Below are 21,157 nucleotides of genomic sequence, written 5' to 3' on the forward strand. Positions count from 1 at the left end.
TGTGGCCACTGAGGGCGAGACTGAACACGGCCTGTAGCTCCATCTCTGGTGACCGAGTGGTTCACACAGGGCACTGCTGAATCCAGAGATAATGCCCAAGCCCTATCGTGCATCACCCCACTAACGGAATATTCCGTTTAATTTCTGGGGGCTTCTGGCCAGCAAACCCTCACGATAAATTGCCAGAGGCCTGTCTCTGACTTCACTAGGGCTTTGAGAGTTTCCACCAGTAGAGAAGATCCATCCCAGTCTGAAGGATGTGCTCCCCTGCTGGGATTTCTCTTCTTGCTGCTCAATCCGAAATTGCACAAACTGCTGCCTTAGGAAAAGAAGTATGAAGAACAATGTGCTTTTTAGTTTCATTACTTATTCTGATGCAATCTTTTTAAGCAAAAAATAGACAGTGTAGAAATGTAACAAAAAAATCCAGTTACTGCCATACAATGCTTTTTTTTGTTGTTGCCGTAATTATTCTGAGCTGCTGAATTTTGCAACTTTTCCTCTCCTAACATGTTTTTCCTAAAGGCACACTACAGTTCAATCCAATTACAGGCAAAGAATAGAGGTTAACACCAGAAAATATATAAAAGAAAAATAAGTTACTATTAGTATCATAGAATGGCACTGGTCATCAAATCTGTGCATCTTTTTTCTCCGCAAAATATCAGAACTATGAACTTTATAGATTTGTTAGGGACATAAGTGAGAGCTATGGTTTAATTTAAGAGTTTTGTTACATATAACTCTAAATGCCAAAATATGGCAAGGACATTTTAATACTGAACGCATAGGAATTACACCAAAAATATTTTTTCATCTTTATCATCATTAATAAAAAGTGTGAATATAAAATATTAATATACTTTACATATTTATCATACAATATATCAGTCCTTCACACTATTATTTCGATTCATGTTGTGCTGCAACATGTATCAAAAAGTTTAACAAATTAAAGACGTGGCTAGTTACATAAGTTGTGGGTACAGACATTATTTCTGTAAGACAAATAGCAATCACAACATGTCATCTACCTCGAGTTCTACAGTGATATTTGGAAATAAAAACGCTGCATCCTTTTAGGAAGGATAATAATAAAAAAATTGCGCAACCTTTGCTTGCAGAGTGAATCTGACTTTCATAAACCTCAGTATATTTATACTATGAACTAATTTAGTTCAGCTTGCTAAATTTTCTGGTAAGGCACTATCAAGATATTATATCTTCATTTAAACGTTAGATGGATTTCTGATCCTTTGCAATTATCAGAAGGGCTTTTTGGTCAGGCCTGAGAGTATCCTCGCCAGACAAGCTTTGGTGCTGCCCTCTCCCCCATTTTGGTCTTTAACACCCAGTTACTTAACTCCCAGTTCATTGTGCAGCTTCTTGTAGAGATAAACTCCCTCTTGGAAAGTCAGGGAAAAGCTGCAACATCCATAACCCAGCGGTGATATTATATGGAAAATGCTTGTTATGTACTGCTGACGAGAGGGAAAGAAAAGCCATAAAGTATTTCAAACAATGAGAAACTCTGATCATTGTGAATGAGTGGTTAACTGTAGTTAAGAATGAGCAGAACCTTTCTCAGAGGGAAATGCCATTTTAAAGCTAAGCTACTGCAAAGTTATTTATCATGGCTGGTTCAGAGGAAGGGCCTGAAAAAGTGCAGTCTTACAGAGGAAAACACAGATTTGTTTCGTGAACAGCAGAAAGAATGGGATCCAGTTTCTTAAGAAGTTGTCTTCTGCAATTCAATTTTGTGTATAATTTGAGATAAATGCATGGGAACAGACAAAACACCTCTCCTCCAGGTCTTTCTACAACCCTTCCCACAGCACTTACAGGCTCTACTTAGTTAATCTGTAGCTGAACCTTGCCTTTTTACAAATTTTTTAATGAACCTGGCCTCTTTGAGCCCTCTAGCTTGCATTCAGGTCAGCTGGTTTCAAAACCTAATATTGGAGAATACTAGACACACACACAGGCTGTGAGATCACCCAAGGTTAGCTTTCCACTCCCCTTCCTACAGGCTGAAGCAAAGCAAATAAGAGCAAGCATTTTCTGTTTCACAGTTCCTCAAGAATTTCACAACAGTTAAACTGCTCCTAAGAGGTCATCAAAGGATGTTCAGCACAGGTCAGTTTGCTGCTGACCCCAGCGCAGCAGAACAGAGGCTGGGATTTCTCCCTGGACCGCGCCCTGCCCAGAGCTCTGCCTCCCCTTCTGCTCCCTCCCATTGCCTGCAGCAGCACTTCTGAGAAGGTCACCAGAGGCAACTTTTTTGACAGCCTGCAATGTTTTGATTGTGAAATACAGCAAAACCACAGCCAAAACCATGTTCATCTTCTCAGGGCAACAGCAGTTTCAGGCAGAGCTTAAACTAAGCAAACGTGGCTTGCCTTAAAACTAAGAAAGGCTCAATCTGGTGAAAAAAGACCTTCTCTTCACTTGCTTTCACACTGCTCTGGACGAATCAGATGAGCACACATGTGTGGGCCTTCACTGCCTGTGACAGTGTCTGGAACAATCCTTCACCACAAGGCACTCACAGTCTAGTCTGAAGGTGAAGTGACACATGATTTGGGACTTCATGAAGCTTTTTAGAGTGGAGCAAGAAGTCAGATCACTCAGTCACTAATTCAAGGGATCTGTCCTCAACTGCCTGCAGTCAGTATTACCCAGACTCCTCCTCTGAAGTGCTAGAACATTTTGGGAAAAATGCCTCTCTCCTATCCTGATCACTTGATACTTGAATTAGCAAGGAGAAGGAGCCCACAGGCTTTTGTCACCAGCCTGAATTTCAACACAGAATTGCTCTGCAGAAATCAGGCACCTCATACAAGTAAAGAAGGTCCTGATGTGGTCCCTTTATGTTAGCAATAAATCTTTTCTAATTTAAACAGGAAGGTGGCTATGGCAAGAAAAAAAAAACAATTAAAAGATTGCTGTTGGTTTTAGTCTTAATAGAAGATCTTTAAACTTTCTGGAACTAGTGTACGATACAAAGAAGAATTACTAATATGGAGCTTAAAAATCTTGGTTTACAGTTGGACATCACAAATAGCCAAGCAGGCAGTGCACGTTTTCCCTCAAGGTGTGCAACAATAATGCTCAGATTGAGAAGGCTGATTATGGTTTTGGGGTGGGTTTTTTTTTGACTGTGTTGAGTTTTTTTCAGTCCTACCAGGGTCTTTAAAAAACCTTTGAAACGTAAGGCTTTTTTATTCTACAGAATGGGAGAAATCTTTGTCAAATAGTTTAGCAGAAGTCAGGAGAAATGATATTAAATGCTTTTATTGCTACATGGAGCTTTCAGCATTCATAGCTTATAAAATTAACTACTTCACGGGCCATTTGTCTTGTTTGCAATGGAAAAAGTTGGAAAAGGACTCAGTCATTATTTATCTCAGGTTTCAAAACATACTGCTGTTTTTCACTGCTCACTTCACAAGATTCCAGATTCAGTTTCTCTTTGTTTTCTACAGATGTTGTTCTAAGATGCCCTGAGAATATCTTCCAGATGACAGGTATCATAGAAATAGAAGTTGTTAATATTATCTATACTGATAAAGAAAGAAGGAAATACATCTAAGAAGTATTTGAATGAAGTATTCATTAAGCATATCACATGTTGAATGAGCACTTACTGCTCAGGCAGTGTGTAAGCTGATTTTATTATCAGTTGCATGAATTCTATACAATATTGCAATCTCCATGACTAACAGAAGTTCAAAATTCTGATTTACGGAAAAGTCATTTCTTCTCTGAAATGATTAGGACTAATTTTGGAGCCAAGTTTTCTAAGGGAGAATTCAGATCACAATACATTACTTACGTTACCAAAAAAAAGTACAATTTTCCATATTAAAACCCACAGATTGCAAGAAATGTCATAGAGTGCACTGCCTCTAAATCTCACACTTCTGTAAGCAACATCCTAGGACCTAAGAGTCTGCAGCTAAACATCAACTTTTTTGATTTTATTGCTTTAGTGTTCCTTACCCATAAAAGAAGAACAGAACAACCTTTTGCAAACAATGGAAGTTATTTAAACAGAGTACCGTCTTCAGTACAGAAACTGTTAACTGTTTCATTACTTTCTGTTCCATTAAGAGGGAGCTGTGTAACCTGAAGCTACAGTATCCGAACGAAATCTACCACTCAGCTAACGGGCTGATCCCATATCTGTGTCAGATAAAAATCATAGTGCTTATTATTTGTTACCATGGATACCATGAAGATATTGCTGTCCACTAAAGATTACTAGAGGAAGACAACATAATTCTCAGGAACGAGTCCTGTTTTGCCTTCATAGGTTGCTTTTAACCAGCCTGGTTCCACTGATGGATATACTGCAGAAAAAACAGCCAGACAAGAAAAACATATTTACAATTAATGAACACTGTTAAAAGATCCTATACATGGTTCATATATTTATTTAGATAGTATTTATTCTAAACAAATGAAAAATCAGGACAGCACCCGAAAGTTTAAAAGGAACTATGCTCTCATTTCGTGGATACAATTCAGTTTGTTTGGTTTTTTTTTGTTGTTGGTGGTGTCTTTTTTGGTTTGGGTTTTTTTTTTTTTTACATAAAAAGACAACGTAAAATGTATCTTACCATTGGAAAATATTGCCCCCTGTGGGAAAGACAGCTCATGACTATGCTCAGCCTTACAGGAATACATGGCTTTTGCTTGTCTGAAAGACAAAAATACAGGCTTGCAGTAAATAACATAACAATGAAAAATGTATAAAGAAATGAAATTAAAACATGGGAAGTGTAGGAATAATCAAGTTGCACAAATGCAGGATAGTAATGACTAGTCACACAGCAGTTCAGAGGAGCAGAATTATAGCAGGTAGTAACTCCAAGCTCACTAGAGTTAACAACCACGTTACTGAAGAGACTAACATCCTGCTTAGAGATTTAAACAAGGACCTAATTTCTAACTTTTAAAAGCTGTCATTCAACTGAGTGTTGAACTGAGCATATTGTTCAGTGACTTGTGAGAAAATACAGTTGATCAGTCTACAGAAGAAAGGAATACACAGAAGGTAAACAGAAGACCGAAAGGAGTAATCTGTTCTCCAGGCTGACTTCAGTAATGACTTAAATAGATTTAAATTGCAGCAAGAGAGATTTAAATTAAGTGTCTTGGGTGGGTTTCAGCTTCATACACTTAAATTTAGATGTCTGTAAGTACTATATGTGCCTAGCTCCATGGACGCTTCCGGTCTGACTTCGACTATGGCAGACACCCTCTGAAGAGTGCAACGGGCGGCTCACCAGGTCCCATGGCCTGTGGCGAAACCTTCATGGAAATGTGCCCTTAAATAATACCTGACAGAAAGACACCTAAATGTAGACAGCTAAGTTTATGTCCCTTTATATGTAGCTGAAAGTAATTTTTATATGATCCATCAATTTTTCTGAATTTCTTTAAACTTCTTAGAAACCCACATTATACCAAGTGAACATGAACTTGTTAATTATTTCACCTTTGTACGAAGGAGTTACTGATTCAACTTTCCTTCCTGTCACAGTTTATCTCAACGACCCAACATGTGACCTGCAGTGATGTTTAACGCTTTTTGCTTACTTTTTGAGAGTGTGTATATGCAAGTGTGTATTTTGTCTTTCCTCTCAAAATACTGAAATAACAGTCATAACTTAATTATCAACAGTGCCACATCGTAAGTATTAGCATAACAAGTCTGTGCTCTGTACCAGCCCCTGTACCACTGAAGGGGTCACGGCATGGCCCCTTTGTAGTTCCACACATCCCTGCAGAGGCTAAGCAGGACAAATTTCCTAAAGGGGCCAGCGAGTATCAATATATTCTGCCCTCATACCCTGGTGCCTATCAGCAGCAACACACCACCGTTGATCTGTGTCGTTAAAACGGTAGGAGAGTGGATGGACATACTCCAAAGTCTGCATGTGTGAGCTTTCCAGAAATGATTTCTCCCTCTGAAGAAAAAGCTTTCCTTATGTTTCCCTGAATCTGATTTATGACTAGACTAAAAGACGTGTTTTACCTTCATCTTAAGTAAGCAATTGACTCATCAAGGGTTAAAACCTCAGGCTGCGATTTCTAGAGGCGGTCAAGAATTTTGAGACATGCCCATAATATCCAAGGGCACCTTCTAACTCTTAATCCTGTCCTTTTGGACACATTCCTAATAGCTGCCTTCCAATACCCGAAGGGAACCTACAGGAAGGCTGGGGAAGGACTTTTTACAAGAGTGTCCACTGATAGGACAAGGGGAAATGGGTTTAAGTTGAAGGAGAACAGATTTCGACTGGATCTTAGGAAGAAATTCTTCAGTACGAGGGTGTCAAGACTTTGGAATAAATTGCCCAGAGATGATGTGGCTGCCCCCTCCCTGGAGGTGTTCAAGGGCAGGTTGGACAGAGCCTTGAGTAGCCTGATCTAGTTGAGAGGCGTCCCTGCCCACAACAGGGAGGTTGGATTAAATGATCTCTAAGGTCCCTTCCAGCCTCGGCCATTCTATGATTCTACGATTCTGTGATTCTATGATTCCCACTGCTAACTGGAACAACAAGAGTGGTGGACCTCCTGTTCGTCTACTTTGCTTAAATGTTAGCTTGTTTCTGCCTAGTGTAGAGTTCTGTTCAGCATTTTTCCAAAACAACTCCTTGGTGCCTACTGTTATGAAGAACTTGCCATCTACAGTCAACACGACAGGTATGAACTTTCTTTACATATATATACAAATTTATAAACAACCTACATAATATACACTAAGACATACAGAGGGAGATCAGACGACTGTACTGAAGGTCATGCTTAAACTAGAATTGAATCTTTTTAATCTCAAGATCATTTGCCCTCAAAGTCACTACAACAAGGAGCACTACAGATGTTCCAATTATACTGACCCAGATGGGGAACAGTCTGACAAAACAGCTATTTCCTCTTGTGATAGGTTGACCCTGGCTGGACACCAGGTGCTCATCAAAGCTGCTCTGTCACTCTCCTCCTCAACTGGATGTGGGAGAAAAATAGGATGAAAGGCTCATGGGTGAAGATGATTTACCAATTGCTGTCACAGGCAAAACAGACTTGAAATATAACATGTTTTTTAGTGCCCTTAGAAAAAGTTAGGAAAATAAGTGCAGTTTTCTACAATATTCTCTTATGTCTACTAAACTATGCTGTCTTCAGCTTCCAATTTTACCTGTCTTCAGCTTCCAGTTTTACCTGATTCAAGTATGTTTACCTTAGAAGTAAAGAGAAGATCAGAAAACATGGACTCTTCAGGAAAGAGAAAGCTTCCCAGCATTTGACATTTAGACAGATAGACAAACACAAAGTACAAAGAAGTCAGTTTCCTAAAAGGTGATGAATTACAGGATTCTTCCCACTACCTTGCTCCTGACACAAAGTAACTACATCCCAATGTTACCTGCAAACTGTGTGTGATGGTATAATGAAAGACAGATTCGAAGAACATTTACTTATAATTCTGGAACAATTTTGAAGCCCCTATTGCCTCCACATTCATTTTGATTACTTACGTCCTCATATTAGTTATTACTCACTCCAATGCCAGCTAGAGGCATTAACCATGAAAAGGGCCTTGCAGGTTCTTGTGCATTTTTTTTGGCTGTGATTATGAAAATGGACATTCTTACTTATGGTGTTAATGCTGTCCCCTGTACAAGCAAGGCTGCTTATTAAAAAGCAAGTGATAATATCACCATCATCTACTGTGGTTCTCTTAAGATGATGCTAATAATCTGAGACAATTGTGATTCATGTTTAGTGCAGACAGAAAAAAACAATTTCAGAAAGTGGTACCCAAATTTCCTAGAAGTTCCTTCTTTCCACTACTTTACTGGATAGACTACAGATGAGAAAAAATGCATTTTTCCTTCCCCTAACATTTATTACCATTTTTTTTTGAGCCCATAATGATAAACTTACATTAGTAGTCAAAGGGTCAGTACTCATCAGATCATTAATTATTTTGCTTGACTACATGCAGTCAACAATACCTGAGGCCCTTTTAGTAATAGTGATAATAATAACAACAATAGTTTTAAAAGTTACAAATCAGCTTTAAAGCTATGCTCCTGCCCTAATGAGCTTCCAGTTTAGCAAGAGGAAGACAGAAGCCAGAAAAGGTACGAGTGAGGGAGAACACACCAATCTCTCTCAGATAACTCAGCAGTCAATACTATCCCACAGGGAGAAGACAGGTTTACAGACTCCTGGAGACGGCAGACTCATAGCCAGGCTGCGCTTAGTAGAACATACTGGACTGGACTAGGCAAGGCATTCCAGGTGTTTAAGGAAATGCAGAATGTAGCATGAAAATAACATCAGACTGGAAAAGGATATTTAATCCTATGGTTGGGAGGGGAGTATTGTTGTGGAGGGCTTCACGCTGTCGGCCGAATCCTACTGAAGTGCCAGCCAGGCAGCCAGAGATCCTGCTGCCACACTAGAGCTGACTGCTGTCCTCAACTCCTCCCTCCCATTTTCGTATGTTCTCTTTTCTAATGAAAATCCTTCTCCTTGTAATGCAGTTTCTCACTTCAGGAGAGCTACCTTCTGTGTAACTCTGAATCAGTTAAGAAAATGCAGTCAGGGATTATGGTGCATTTCTCTACAGAAGCTGCAATAAAGAGTCCTCAGATCTTACCAAGACTGTCATCTAACTGCAGGCCTGGTGCCTCTTTCAAGAGCGTATTAGATTAGCAATAGGGACTGCTCTCAGTATACATAGAAGCTTAATAGCATAGCAAGGGAGATGGATGAATCATAAAATTGAAGGAATGGGAAGACTGAGAAGTGGAAGTACCTCTGGAATTGGAAAAAGAAAGCACAGGCTGGACAGGGCATAACATTTTGATCTTCCACATCCAATCTTAAAACATGTACTGTGGCCTCTCATTCTCTTTCTGACTAAATTAAATCTGTTCAAACCAATAGTGCTATGGGGGCACATACTCAGCTATATACAAGGAGAGAAAACCACCAGGTCAAATAACGTCCCAGCATTAAAAAAGGGCACACAGACACTCATAATAGAGCTGCTGCATTATATAAAGTCAGAAAGCTGAGCTGCAAAGACTACTTGGAAGAAAGAATTAAGTAAGACTGGGCCACTGTGGTGGTAAAGCATCAAGTGTAAAATTATCTTCTGGAATACAGAGATCAATGTGAGACTGCAAGCCATATAGGTACTCTTCATCTGAATATTGCACAAACGACCACAACAAGCAACAGATGCTTCAAGAAGGAATACAGCTACTTAGATACTGTAATGCATAGCTAAGAGGTAGCTTAAAATTTCAAAACTATTATTTTTGCAGGGTAAATACTCCTCTGCAGAATTCAACACTGTCTTGGAGTATTTCTGTTATCAAAACAGACAGCTTAAGAACAGTTTCTCTATCTTACACTCTGCCCTGCATATACTCATTTGACAGTAGAGTTATTAACACAGAAGTGGATCAAGGTCAGGGTGGATCAAGATGTAATTGCCATGACTTCTACATACTTCAGAGCACAAAAAAAAAGAAGACTATTCTATGGTTTTAAATCAGCCTCATGTTCATAACATGCATCAGAGACAAATAAAAGCAGGCTCTGAACTGCAAAATCATACTCAGACTTGAGCAGCACTATGAGAATAGTGCAACTATGAGAATAGTGCAACTTCTTATTTCTTCTTCATTCTGCCTGCTGGCCTCTCATTTTCCATTCTGCTTGTTACTGTTGCTCTTCTGCCTTCTTAGGAAGGCTGAAGTAGAGGAGCTATTAAGCCTTTCAGCGTTTTCAGCTTTGTTATCTGCTCTTCATATCCATTATCAAACTGTTACATTTTTCCTTTGTCAGATTTTTGCTTCTTATGTGCTTTTTAGGTACAGATACAGGTGGCACAGGCTTTGAGAGAATAACAGGGGAGAGTTTACAAGAAGGGATTAATACGAAATAAGAAAAGGAACAGTGTTGGAGGTGAAAAGATGCAGGGCTGGTGAAGCAGTCATCGCCCTCGGCTTAGGGCAAGGGCTAAGAACATTCCAGTCTCCTCATTTATACTTTTCTTCCTTAAATTATTGCCCTGCTCTTTTCATATCCCTTTCCCCTCTCCCTGCTACTCTCTTTTCTGGTCACCTTACAGTTCATGTACTACGCACTACAAACAAGATCAGTAGGTCGCTGCAGGTCAGCTTTGGTTTTGTCTCCCCTGCGAGATCTGTCAGAGAGCACAGCCATATTCCACGGCAGCACATTTCAGCATATATTGGCATTTTCCTTTACAGCTGTGGTACTTCAGACTATTACTTTTGGATTAATGGATTTTTAAAATTTTTCTTCCACATTGCTGAACAGTTCTGGTAAGATCCTGGTATCAGTGAGTGAAGCGATGGATTAAAACATGTGCTCTGTCTCAAAGAACGTGAAATGCAGAGACAGTGAAAAGAGAAACAGACTTCTTCCCATATCCATTGATTATCTGTTTAGTCTATTGACTGTAACAGGGTTAGTAATGCATGGAAGATACTGTTTCCTAGATAACACCTATCAGAATATTCTAAATTCATAGAATCATAAAGATTGGAAGAGACCTCTAAGGCCATGAAGGCCAACTGTCAACCCGGTATCACCACTAAACCACATGCCGAAGTGCCACATCTACATATTTTTGAACACTTCCAGGGATGGTGACTCCACCACTTCCCTGGGCAGCCTATTCCAAAGAATTTTTTCCTAATATCCAATCTAAGCCTACCCCGGCACAACTTTAGGTCATTCTTCTCATTGCTAGTTACTTGAGAGAAGAGACCAATACTCACTTTGCTACAATCTTCTTTCAGGCAGTTGTATAGAGAGATAAGGTCTCTCTCTTCATTTAATATCAATTTAATCAAATCCACCAAACAAACGCAAACAATTGTAAAGAAAATGTAAAGAAATCCTGCTGCACACTATCAAGAGGAAAGGACAACTATTTCTCCAGACAGATACTGAGGCATGGAAGGTGTCACAGTAAAAACAGAAGCCCTGATCAAGTTAATCCTGAACTTTTTAAAGTATCTATTATTCAAGACCTGCCTATATGAGCAAACTACCATGAACTAGCATGTTTGCTACTCTGCTCAAAGCATGTATATACAAACAGCTGTACAGAATAAGTACAGCACTCTTATCCTAATGTAAATCCTGTTAATTTACTCTTGTAGCTTTGTCCTCAAGCAGATCAACCAACCTGGGCATCTCCCACTGCAATTCCCTCAGGTGACAGAACAGCAAGATTGTCTATTTTTCTCTATTGGATTTAGCTTTCTTTTGGAGAAAGGATGAGTTTAATATACCACACAGTTTTTGCATAACAAGTGGTGCTGACATTTCTATTTCAATCTTTGAAGCCAGCAAAACAGAAAAGATTTTACAAATTGTTGAACAGCACGAAGCACTTACCGTCCTGTAGAAACTTGTTTAAGTGAACCAGCACTTTCAAACAACTGCGCTCTTGCAGCCACTCTGAAAATAAAAGCACCACCTTGTTTTATACTTCACCCATTACTTAAATACACAGACAAGTTTCATTTCTAACCATCTAAAGACAGGGAAAAGTTTTTTTAATTGTTTTAATTATTCACTTAGAAAAACAGAGGAAACTGAAAACCTGAATTTAAGTCCCTATTCAGCAGAATTCCTAAAGGCATAACCTAACTGGGGCCAGCAACTTCCACATGCACTAGTGCCTTGCTGAGTCAGCGAGGGCAATCTCAACACCCTATATTTAAAATTATATTAATGGATGGCCAGTACGTATAATGGAAATGCTTTTACTGCCAGTCTGTCATTATCACACTAGGACTCTGAGCTGTGCAGGATTCTCTGTTTAAGTATTCCAGTTTAAAAAGTGAAGAGACTAAATGGAGTCCTGCAATATTTGGAAGACTTCCTGGTGCTCTGCAGAACTGGAAATCTCTTGTTCATGGGTACAGAGAAATTCTGGGTCAAAGTCAGGATTATAGCAAAGTTCTTCTGACTCTCTGTCTGTGCTAAAAGCACCAAAACCCACTGCTAACTCAAATCTCAACTGGCTAAATTATAACCTCTATTGCTTAGAACTATCCTTCTCTTGACACAAAACCTCCTGAAACCCAGCTTGTAGAAATTAACAATTTATCGTGCAGCAATCAGAGAAATTTCAGAGCAGAAGTGTGGTTTTTTTTTAGTTTTCCTTCCTCCAACTTACACAAGTAAAACCTGGACTTACACAAATAAAACCTGATGATCTTCTTGACATAACAGCATGGACAGTAAGTAGTGCTTATGCTCCCTGAAACATTAAATTCTACAAGAACCAGAGGTATATTGCATAAGAACCAAAGGTAATACTTCTAATCACTTTCCAGTTATACATTTCTTCACTACAGACCTTATTGGTATGTGCCTCTCTGGGATCACTTTATAGTAGACAATAACAACACACATCTCCAAAAGGCCTTCATGACTTACACAGATCCTGGTCTTTGATAGCCATTACTTGATGCAGTATCTAATCTTAATCTCCTACACATTTTGGGAGGCAAATCAGGGTTTGGTGGAACCTTTGGTGTATCTTTGGTATCTGTTGAAGATAAGCTCTGTATAGATCCACTGCAACTTTTGTTACCTAAAGAAAACAACAATGAATTATAAGGAGTATTAAAGCTACTCTGAAGTTGTTCCACGACATGTGTAACATGCAAAGCAAAGCTTTTACTGTTGTGGTTTTTTCTTTTAAAAGAAGAAAAAAAGCAGGCACAGTGACAAAGAGTGACAAAACTGTTATTTACTAGATATGTTAAGCCTAGTGCTTTTAAATTTAATTGCTAGCTTTGATCAGTATCAATCCATTAAAAAGAAACAAAAAGATCAGTGAAAATCATAAGCTTTCAGATGCAGCTCTTGTTTTCTGTGTCCCAACAAACACTGATGTCCTACAAGACCTTGGAAATTACCTTCAGCTGATGGAATTGATCTAAGAGAAGATGCTGAAGACCTCTTCAGCCCAGACAGACTGTATAAACTCTTTTTGGTCAAGTCTGTTGGTGGAGAGGCATTTTCTGGTCCAGTGACAGAAGCTACACTTTGACAGTCTGACTCCACATCTGTTTTAGTTGCATCCTCCTTTGATGAGGATTCTGGACTTGTGGTCCAGAGGCCTGAGCTCTTCTGGCCATTAGAAGAAGGGGGAGAGGCAATCCATGGAATCCCCCCTGACTTCTCCCTAGGCTGTGAGGATGCACATTTGGTGGTGCTGTTCTGCTCGGAGGAGTGGGAAGAAAGAGATTCAATGCTGCCCATGGGAGTGCTGTCTGGGCTGCTGCTGTATGAGTCACCTATGGAGGAGGGAGAGAGAAAGAGAGAGAAAAAAAATAACATACATTTTCTAATCATCAGCATTTCTCTCAAGTCACTTTCAGCCCCTTATATCTTATTTGTCATTGAGTTCATTCAACTGTGGTTTCACAGGCAATGATTCTTAAGACAAAGTATCTATTTAATTATTCTAAGTTTCACATATATTCCTCTCTTTAACCTGCAAGAGCTGCCTTTTGTTGCTATTTCTTTAGAGCTAATGAACATAATGGGCTACAGGCTAAACTATTTTTCAAAGAAGTTTGCATTTTAAAAGAACTGCCTGCAATACAAATAATCCTCAGAAAATTCAATAGTTACAATGTCACAATATCTTTGTGGTCAGTGTCTTACCAATTTCCATGATACGGCAAATGTGGTGCTTGTTACGTTTGTGTCCTTAAATGCATGACTTTACTGCCAGCAGGCACAAGAATTAAGTTTTACTTGGGTTACCAAGCTGCTGAGAATTTCTGCAGTCTTGGTAAGACTAGTCCATAAGTCTTTCTATAGATATCTTACTTTCTGAGTCATCATACCTTTCATGAAGTATCGATCCTGCAGAAGGACAACTCATTTCTCTATTTACAACTTGAATGTTGAACATTTGATGAATTTCTCTAGTTAGATTGAAACTAGAGAAATGTACCTACCTACAAAGAAATCTTTGTGCTGATCTTATTTCCAGTAATCTTTTGCAACAAAAAGTAGAAATATCCTAAATAAATTTGCTGATGATATAAAGGTAGGAACGCTCATGAGAACTGACGAAGGACTGGCCTATAATACACTGAGGGCTGAATGATTTTGAAGACTAGATTCAGTCTAGTGAGTCATATATTGGTGTCTAGTAGGACTTTTTGCCAAATGCCAGGAGATGAAATTCACAAATTTCACAAGAAGCAGAGAATGTACATTCTTCACTCAGTAATTTTAAGGTATCAACATGGGGACAGATGTGTTGGAGGGCAACGTAGGGGAAAAGGGACCTGGGAGTCCCGGTGGGCAGTAGGATGACCATGAGCCAGCAATGTGCCCTCGTGGCCAAGAAGGCCAATGGCATCCTGGGGTGTATTAGAAGGGGAGTAGCTAGTAGGTCGAGAGAAGTCCTCCTGCCCCTCTACTCTGCCCTGGTGAGGCCACATCTGGAATACTGTGTCCAGTTCTGGGCCCCTCAGCTCAAGAGAGACAGGGAACTGCTTGAGAGAGTCCAGTGCAGAGCCACAGAGATGGTGAAGGGAGTGGAACATCTCCCTGATGAAGAAAGGCTGAAGGAGCTGGGTCTCTTTAGCTTGGAGAAGAGGAGGCTGAGGGGTGACCTCATAAATGTTTATAAATATGTCAAGGGGCAGTGTCAGGAGGACGGAGCCAGGCTCTCCTCAGGGATGTCCAATGACAGGACAAGGGGCAATAGATACAAGCTGGAACACAGGAGGTTCCACAAAAACATGAGGAAAAACTTTTTCACGGTGAGGGTGACAGAGCCCTGGCACAGGCTGCCCAGGGAGGTTGTGGAGTCTTCTTCTCTGGAGACATTCAAAACGCACCTGGATGTGTTCCTGTGTGACCTACTGTAGGTGATCCTGCTCTGGCAGGGGGGCTGGACTAGATGATCTTTAGAGGTCCCTTCCAACTCCTGACATTCTGTGATTCTTTTGGAATTCTGCTGGATTGTGCAACTGTTAATAACTTAATCTTTGCTAAAAGTTCAATACTTCTAACTGATACAGATGGTAAGCAAAAAAAGTGACAGTCCACTAAACGAAAATTAGTGAAGTGAAACTTTTCAGTAGTCACATCTACATGAAAATGAATAAGAATTCTAAGCAGCTACTAATTATAAACATAACTCCCTGCTGTTATGCAGTAAGTTATATGATAAGTTTACTCTTTCTCCCAAAAATATTAGTTTGCTTCTATTCCAGAAAAACTAACAAAGTTTCAGTGGTTTTGGCAACCTAAGCATTGGCTGACTTTGAACCAAACAATGACTGCAGTTTCATGCATGTGAAAAAAGCCAAGTGATGTTTTGCTCTCCTGACCTTGACTGAATTACATTTATTACAGGAGGAAAGATTCTATCTACTGTTTCCCAACCTCACTCATCATCTTACAAGCAAATGAGATGAACTTCATATAATGAACTGCTGAGTTTCAAAGCAGAGTACATTTAAATTGGAATATAAAGTCTACTCTAAATGATTTTTGAACACTGTATGCAATATAAGACTTGCCTAAAACCAAACATCCTTCTTCACCTCAGAGAAGCAAGGAATGCAGTCACTCAACAGTGCTGGTGTGACTCACAGAGGTTAAAAAGCTGATGAAATCCCATCTGTTATAATTATTAGAATAAAATACGTATTGGATATTATTAAGGGAAGTTAAAAGACAAGATGTAAAAATGAAGAACATCAGTCATCATCACAAACTTACTGTCAGGATCTGCTAGACATGGTGTGTATCTTCCTTTGGGTTTACGTGAACCTGTGGAGAGACAAATTGCTCTTGTCCTTCTTGATCCTGATCGGGACTGAGGCTGGGGAAGAGGAATATTGGGGTCTGGTGCAGTGTGAAATATCTATATGATAAAAAAAACGGGAAAAAAGTGACATAAACAATAGTTCCATTATTAATCCATTTGTTTTCTTCCTCTTTCAACCTGAAATTAATCCTGTAATAGTCTCACACATTACAAAAGAGTAAATTCACACTCTGATCTCATTTTATGATCCAAGAACCAAAATACTGAGCTGTACTTAAAATTTATATTAATTATGTAAAAATATTTGTTTAAATAGTTTATTTTCTAGCTCTTGTTCAGAAGTGCTTAACAGTCTAAATTGTAAAACATACGACAGGTGCTTACTGCTAACCCTGGCCCAAGAAGCAATACACGTTTTTAAATATTAAGAAAAAATTGATTTTTTTTTCCTCTGTGATCCTGGGAAAGCTTTTGTATGTCACAGAAATGTGTGACAGTTGTAACTTGCTACAATCTGGTTTGTATTTCAGAAAATCACTTCATTTTGCCAAACAGGTCAGGTTTGAGGAGGAATATCTTAAAGTTTTGAGCATCTCTTGTATTTTATCTTTTACATATCGCTGCTACCACTGGTCAATTTTGTACTTCATTGCTGCAGAAAAAACCCTCAATTTTCATGGGTATCTGACTACTGTGATCTAACACAGGGACACAGAAGGTTTTAAAGAACTCTTTGCTGATAAGGCGGGCAAGTCTGTCAGCAAGGACAATGCAGAAGGTCCACTAATTTGGTTGACTTGCATTTGAATCACCTGTTCTGCAATATCCAAGACACATGCAGCAGATGTCTTGAAAGACCCTAAAATCCTTCTTGGACACTTCTACTAAAAATGCCAATTGCCTTGGAGGATGACCAAAGCATAAAATACAAACAAAATATTTGCAGGCTTTAATTCCAGATCCTCTTTCTCACTTATTCCTCCTAGTGTAGACTCTGACCTGATGCTCTCAGAGGAGAATCCATGCATTCACCCAGAGTGAACCTTCATATCCTGCTAGTATGCGAAAGATGGAGAGCTGGGAGTAAAGTTATGAGTTCTCATTCTGTTTCTAGATGTAAGGACACAGCAATCTTCAGAAAGCAACAGAAGATTAAGAGCAACTCCTTCAACACATGGGAGATTATGCCTTGGATCTGTACCTTGCACAGGCATAAAACAATTTGCCAGGAATATAGATCCAGAGCATGGGGTGGCGAGGGAAGAAGGTATCTTTTCTATCAATGACATTTTACAAATGATGGATGTCTTTTGCCTAAGAACTTAGTGATGGTAATGAAAATGAGATCTTAGTTCCACTTCATCACAAAACAGCCAGATAAGGCCTTTATACCTTTTCATAATGCTCTATCAGAATTTCAACGACGATATTCTGAAACTTAATGTTCATCATAGCAGCCACGGTTTCTTCTTGGGCTCTCATCAGAGTGGGTCCAAAGATAACACCAAGGTTGGATACAGTCATTAGATTTTGCTGACTGTGTAATGATACCCTTTAAAAGGAACACAAACAGTATGCAATTAAATTATTATGCTAAACTGCAACTCCAACAGGCAAAAACCTGTTAAGATTATTTCTTTAACAAGATCTCAAGTTCATGCTTCCCCTCTAAAAATATTTTTAAAACTTGCACTTCAACAGAGTCAAAATAAGCATAGTACAAATACATTAGGGCTCCCATGCTGCAATTACTTAATGGATAATGAGCACGTCTTCCTAGAGTGAGTACTTTAAGTTCCTGCCATACCTGACAGGGAAAAGAAAGTATCCTTGGTCTCCACAGACAGATCCAGACCATCTGAAGTTTAGTGATTATACAGGAGCTTAAATACTTGTTGCATTGATTGAAAATACCACGTGATAACACAAGCAGTCATATACCTCAGCTTTTATGTAAAGAAAAGAAGCTTAGTTACTGAAAACACTCTTTACTAATATGTTGAAAACGTAAGATCAGTGGGGTCAGCAAAATCATTGTTTCTGTGGTATAGATACAACTAAATGAACATAATAACATCTTCTAGCTTTAAAATGTATTCTGTTATTGCTTACTGTACCTTTTCTGTATTTTTTTCTTACAGTAGACTTTAGAAACCTAATTTTCCCAATAATTTATCAGACAGGAAAATGAAAACCATCAGTCAGTAATCCTCAATGGTCCTTTTCTCTCCTTACAAATAAGATTTGCCAAATAAAATGAGTATCATCATAAATCCCTCAAAGTAACTGCCTGTGATTCTCCAGTCATAGCTGCCCTATTGCCTCGTACCTGAGAAATATCATGCCAAGTAAAGATTTTATAATTGCCTTAATGCGTAATTTTATTGAATGTGCTACCACACAGAATCAGTTACTCAGGGCACTTGTTCACATCTTCCCCTTCACTGCTATCTGCTAGTATAACCCAGCTGAGCATTTTTAGCAATTCCATACATAACTAAAATAACTCCTGTACCTTTTAAAATTAAGAAACAGTAAAATCTACAAAATACTGGAACACTAGCAGGTAGGAGCAAACTTCATCTTCTGGTTTTCTCTGACAGCTTTCAATGACAGATTATGGAGGCACCTGCTATGTTTTCCTTTCAATAACATTCTCAGATAGTTTGATCTGTTCTTGAAGAGTTATACAAACATTAACATACTGATGTCAGAGTTTGCTAGCAAATAATACAAATACTATTCCCTTACAAAGATTTGAAAGGCAGTGACAAAAAGACTGGCATTTCCCCACAATTACTGGGGGATTTTGTTAGGATGAGGATCAAACTCACACATTACATGTGTGAGTCTGGACTCATTACCTTTATCTCAGGCTCACTGTTGAGTAGGTACTAACAATATAAAGAATGAGTAGAAGAGAAATTATCTCGGTGATTAAAGGTTATTAGAGGTGAGATAGACTGTATAATTACTTCTATAATGAAGTAATACTCCCCTCATGCTTGGAACAGGAATGTTTTAGCACCCTATTTACATTGAGAGGCAAAACAAATATGGGAAAGAGAGCTGTATTGGAGATATGACTATAAACTGCAGATGAATAAATGTCTATCTTCTTACATGGATCCTATGTTGCTTCATTAAGTTATGCCAAAAAGACCTTCCAAAATTTTACTTCAGACAGACACACTGGCAGAGATCGCTACTTGGAAGCCATGTCATGAAAATTACTACTTTATTAAAGCATATTTTTAGCCAATTATTATAACCTAATTTTCTCTGTAACAGATCCTATGTTTGACTTAGGAGACTAAGGCGTGTTTGGGAAATCCACCAATATTTTAATGAAAATGGAATTTTGAATTACTCAGCTCTAAGTTTGTTAGGAAAACCTAAAAAACCCACCCTTTGCAATGTTACTCTGCTTTGTGCTGCATGGTAACTGCTAAGGACTCTTTCACAAGCAGTAGAGTCTTCTAGCATAGGAGAGAAAGCAGTGTTCGTCCTGTGCTTGGGTTTCCTTGGTTACAAATTTGGTAGCTTGCTTAATAAAAGGAATGGTGAATTTAATAACACTGTAACCAGAAAGGACTTTCTACAAAGCGTTTCAAAGGCTCAATTTCTTGCAAAAGAGAAAAAACCCCAGGCCTGTAAATGGATCATTTTGATAGTCAATTTCCCCTGACCCAGTCCTACTGTTGCTGGGCTACTGAATAGAGACCAAGGTAATTGCGCATTTCAGGTAGCTGCAAGGCATTCGTAAAGGTGCAGGTGCTTTCTCCTCAAAATCCCTTTCTTGGATATATACCAGTAAATTCTTCATACTGCCAGACTGCAAACTGCTGATTATCTGCCTTAGAAAAGTATGGTGTTATTAAATCTTAGTAAAGAATCATTTATACTTTAAAGTAGACAGGTAATTTGACTAGGAAGGATTAAAACCAAAAAATGAGTTACCTATGTGCAAATAACACCAAACTTAGTGTGTTTGCCTAGCTGCCGGCAGAGCACATACTCGTGCAGTATCACCTCTCTGCTTTTCAGCATTTCCTTGTTTTGTTTATTTGTTTGCCTTTGGTATGGTCTACATCCCACAACATCTAGATTGTATTTAATTTTGCACCATGACACAAAACTCAACACAGGCAGAGATGCAAAGACCTTAAGACCTAAACTAAGAAAAAAGTATTATCCATATTTTAGAACCCAAGGTATACTATTTTCACCTGGACACAAAAGCATATATAAAGGAACTGAATAGCTGAAAGAAATATAGGGAACGTATGTATATTTTGGAATTGGATTTTAAACAAAAGAATGAAGAAATAAGAGGTGGGGTTTTTTTTCATATTTTCCCATTTTCATAAAATTAGGCATGTTATCTGCTATTTGTTCCATGAAAAATCTCCACTCAGTGATAGGAAAAGGACGAGGAATGAAGATATCTAATACACTCAAAAGAGTATTCTTAATTCAGTCTAATTAGAATTGCTATCATAAACAACAGCTGGCAAATTATATGAGAAATTTGAAGGGGTGAATTGAATGTTGGAAAGAAAAGAACTAGAAGTTTCCAGTGTAAAACCTCAAGACTGTATTTATCAGAAATATGAATCACATCAAAGGTGAGTTAGACAAGGGTTAAAGGGAACAATTAAAGAAGGGAATACTGCAGGCATGCTCTTCTTTGGAAATGCACCTGAGGTCACACTGAGAATACAGAGGCCAGGAGAAGAGATCAGGAAAAAACATTTGTCTGTAACTAATTCTGCCTACAAATAAAGCAGTTCCTATGCATATGTATTTCTAAGCTTGGGGCTTCCAGCCTAGCAGCTTTTACAAAATCATTAATCCTTCATTAAGCGTTTTAACTTTTTAGAGGGTTAGAAAACAGTGGACCATATATTTTTTAGTTAATCAAACAACTCTGTGAGTAAGGAGACTTAGGGACCTCATTTTCATCTGGTTCACCGGGTTACCCCAAACATAACAAGATGAAGGTCTGCCTCATCAGTTTTTGCAATGGAAATGCTCACAACAGCTCACTATCATGTTAGTTTTCCAGGGGCTAATGACATAAAGGGCTAAAAATAATTAATTAAGGCTAAATAATCTCCTATCAAAGAAATTTTGTAAGTTCTTCTGTCTATAAGAGGAAGTAAAACTGCATTAGGCTCCACTGTAGACAGCTTACTGCAGGCTGTACAAAATAGTTGGGACTTAATGAATCAAATGAAAATAGAATGGACTCATCTCTGATGTCTTCTACAC

The 21,157-nt window shown here is 38.7% G+C and overlaps 1 protein-coding gene across 1 annotated transcript in view; it reads right to left on the reverse strand.

Annotated features, from left to right (window-relative positions):
• Positions 1–3,765: 3,765 nt before the first annotated feature.
• Positions 3,766–21,157, reverse strand: part of ARHGAP42 (Rho GTPase activating protein 42) — a gene marked incomplete at its 5' end in the record, with an annotated part of 39,262 nt that continues 21,870 nt past the window's right edge. The window contains 7 exons of the mRNA XM_009866002.1: positions 3,766–4,352; positions 4,623–4,702; positions 11,464–11,526; positions 12,514–12,670; positions 12,999–13,379; positions 15,835–15,979; positions 17,276–17,435. Coding sequence (XP_009864304.1) covers positions 4,264–4,352; positions 4,623–4,702; positions 11,464–11,526; positions 12,514–12,670; positions 12,999–13,379; positions 15,835–15,979; positions 17,276–17,435 — 1,075 coding nt within the window. The remainder of the gene's footprint in view (positions 4,353–4,622; positions 4,703–11,463; positions 11,527–12,513; positions 12,671–12,998; positions 13,380–15,834; positions 15,980–17,275; positions 17,436–21,157) is intronic.

This window comes from Apaloderma vittatum, unplaced genomic scaffold, assembly GCF_000703405.1.
Source record: "Apaloderma vittatum isolate BGI_N311 unplaced genomic scaffold, ASM70340v1 scaffold10710, whole genome shotgun sequence".
NCBI classification, from domain to species: Eukaryota; Metazoa; Chordata; class Aves; order Trogoniformes; family Trogonidae; genus Apaloderma; species Apaloderma vittatum.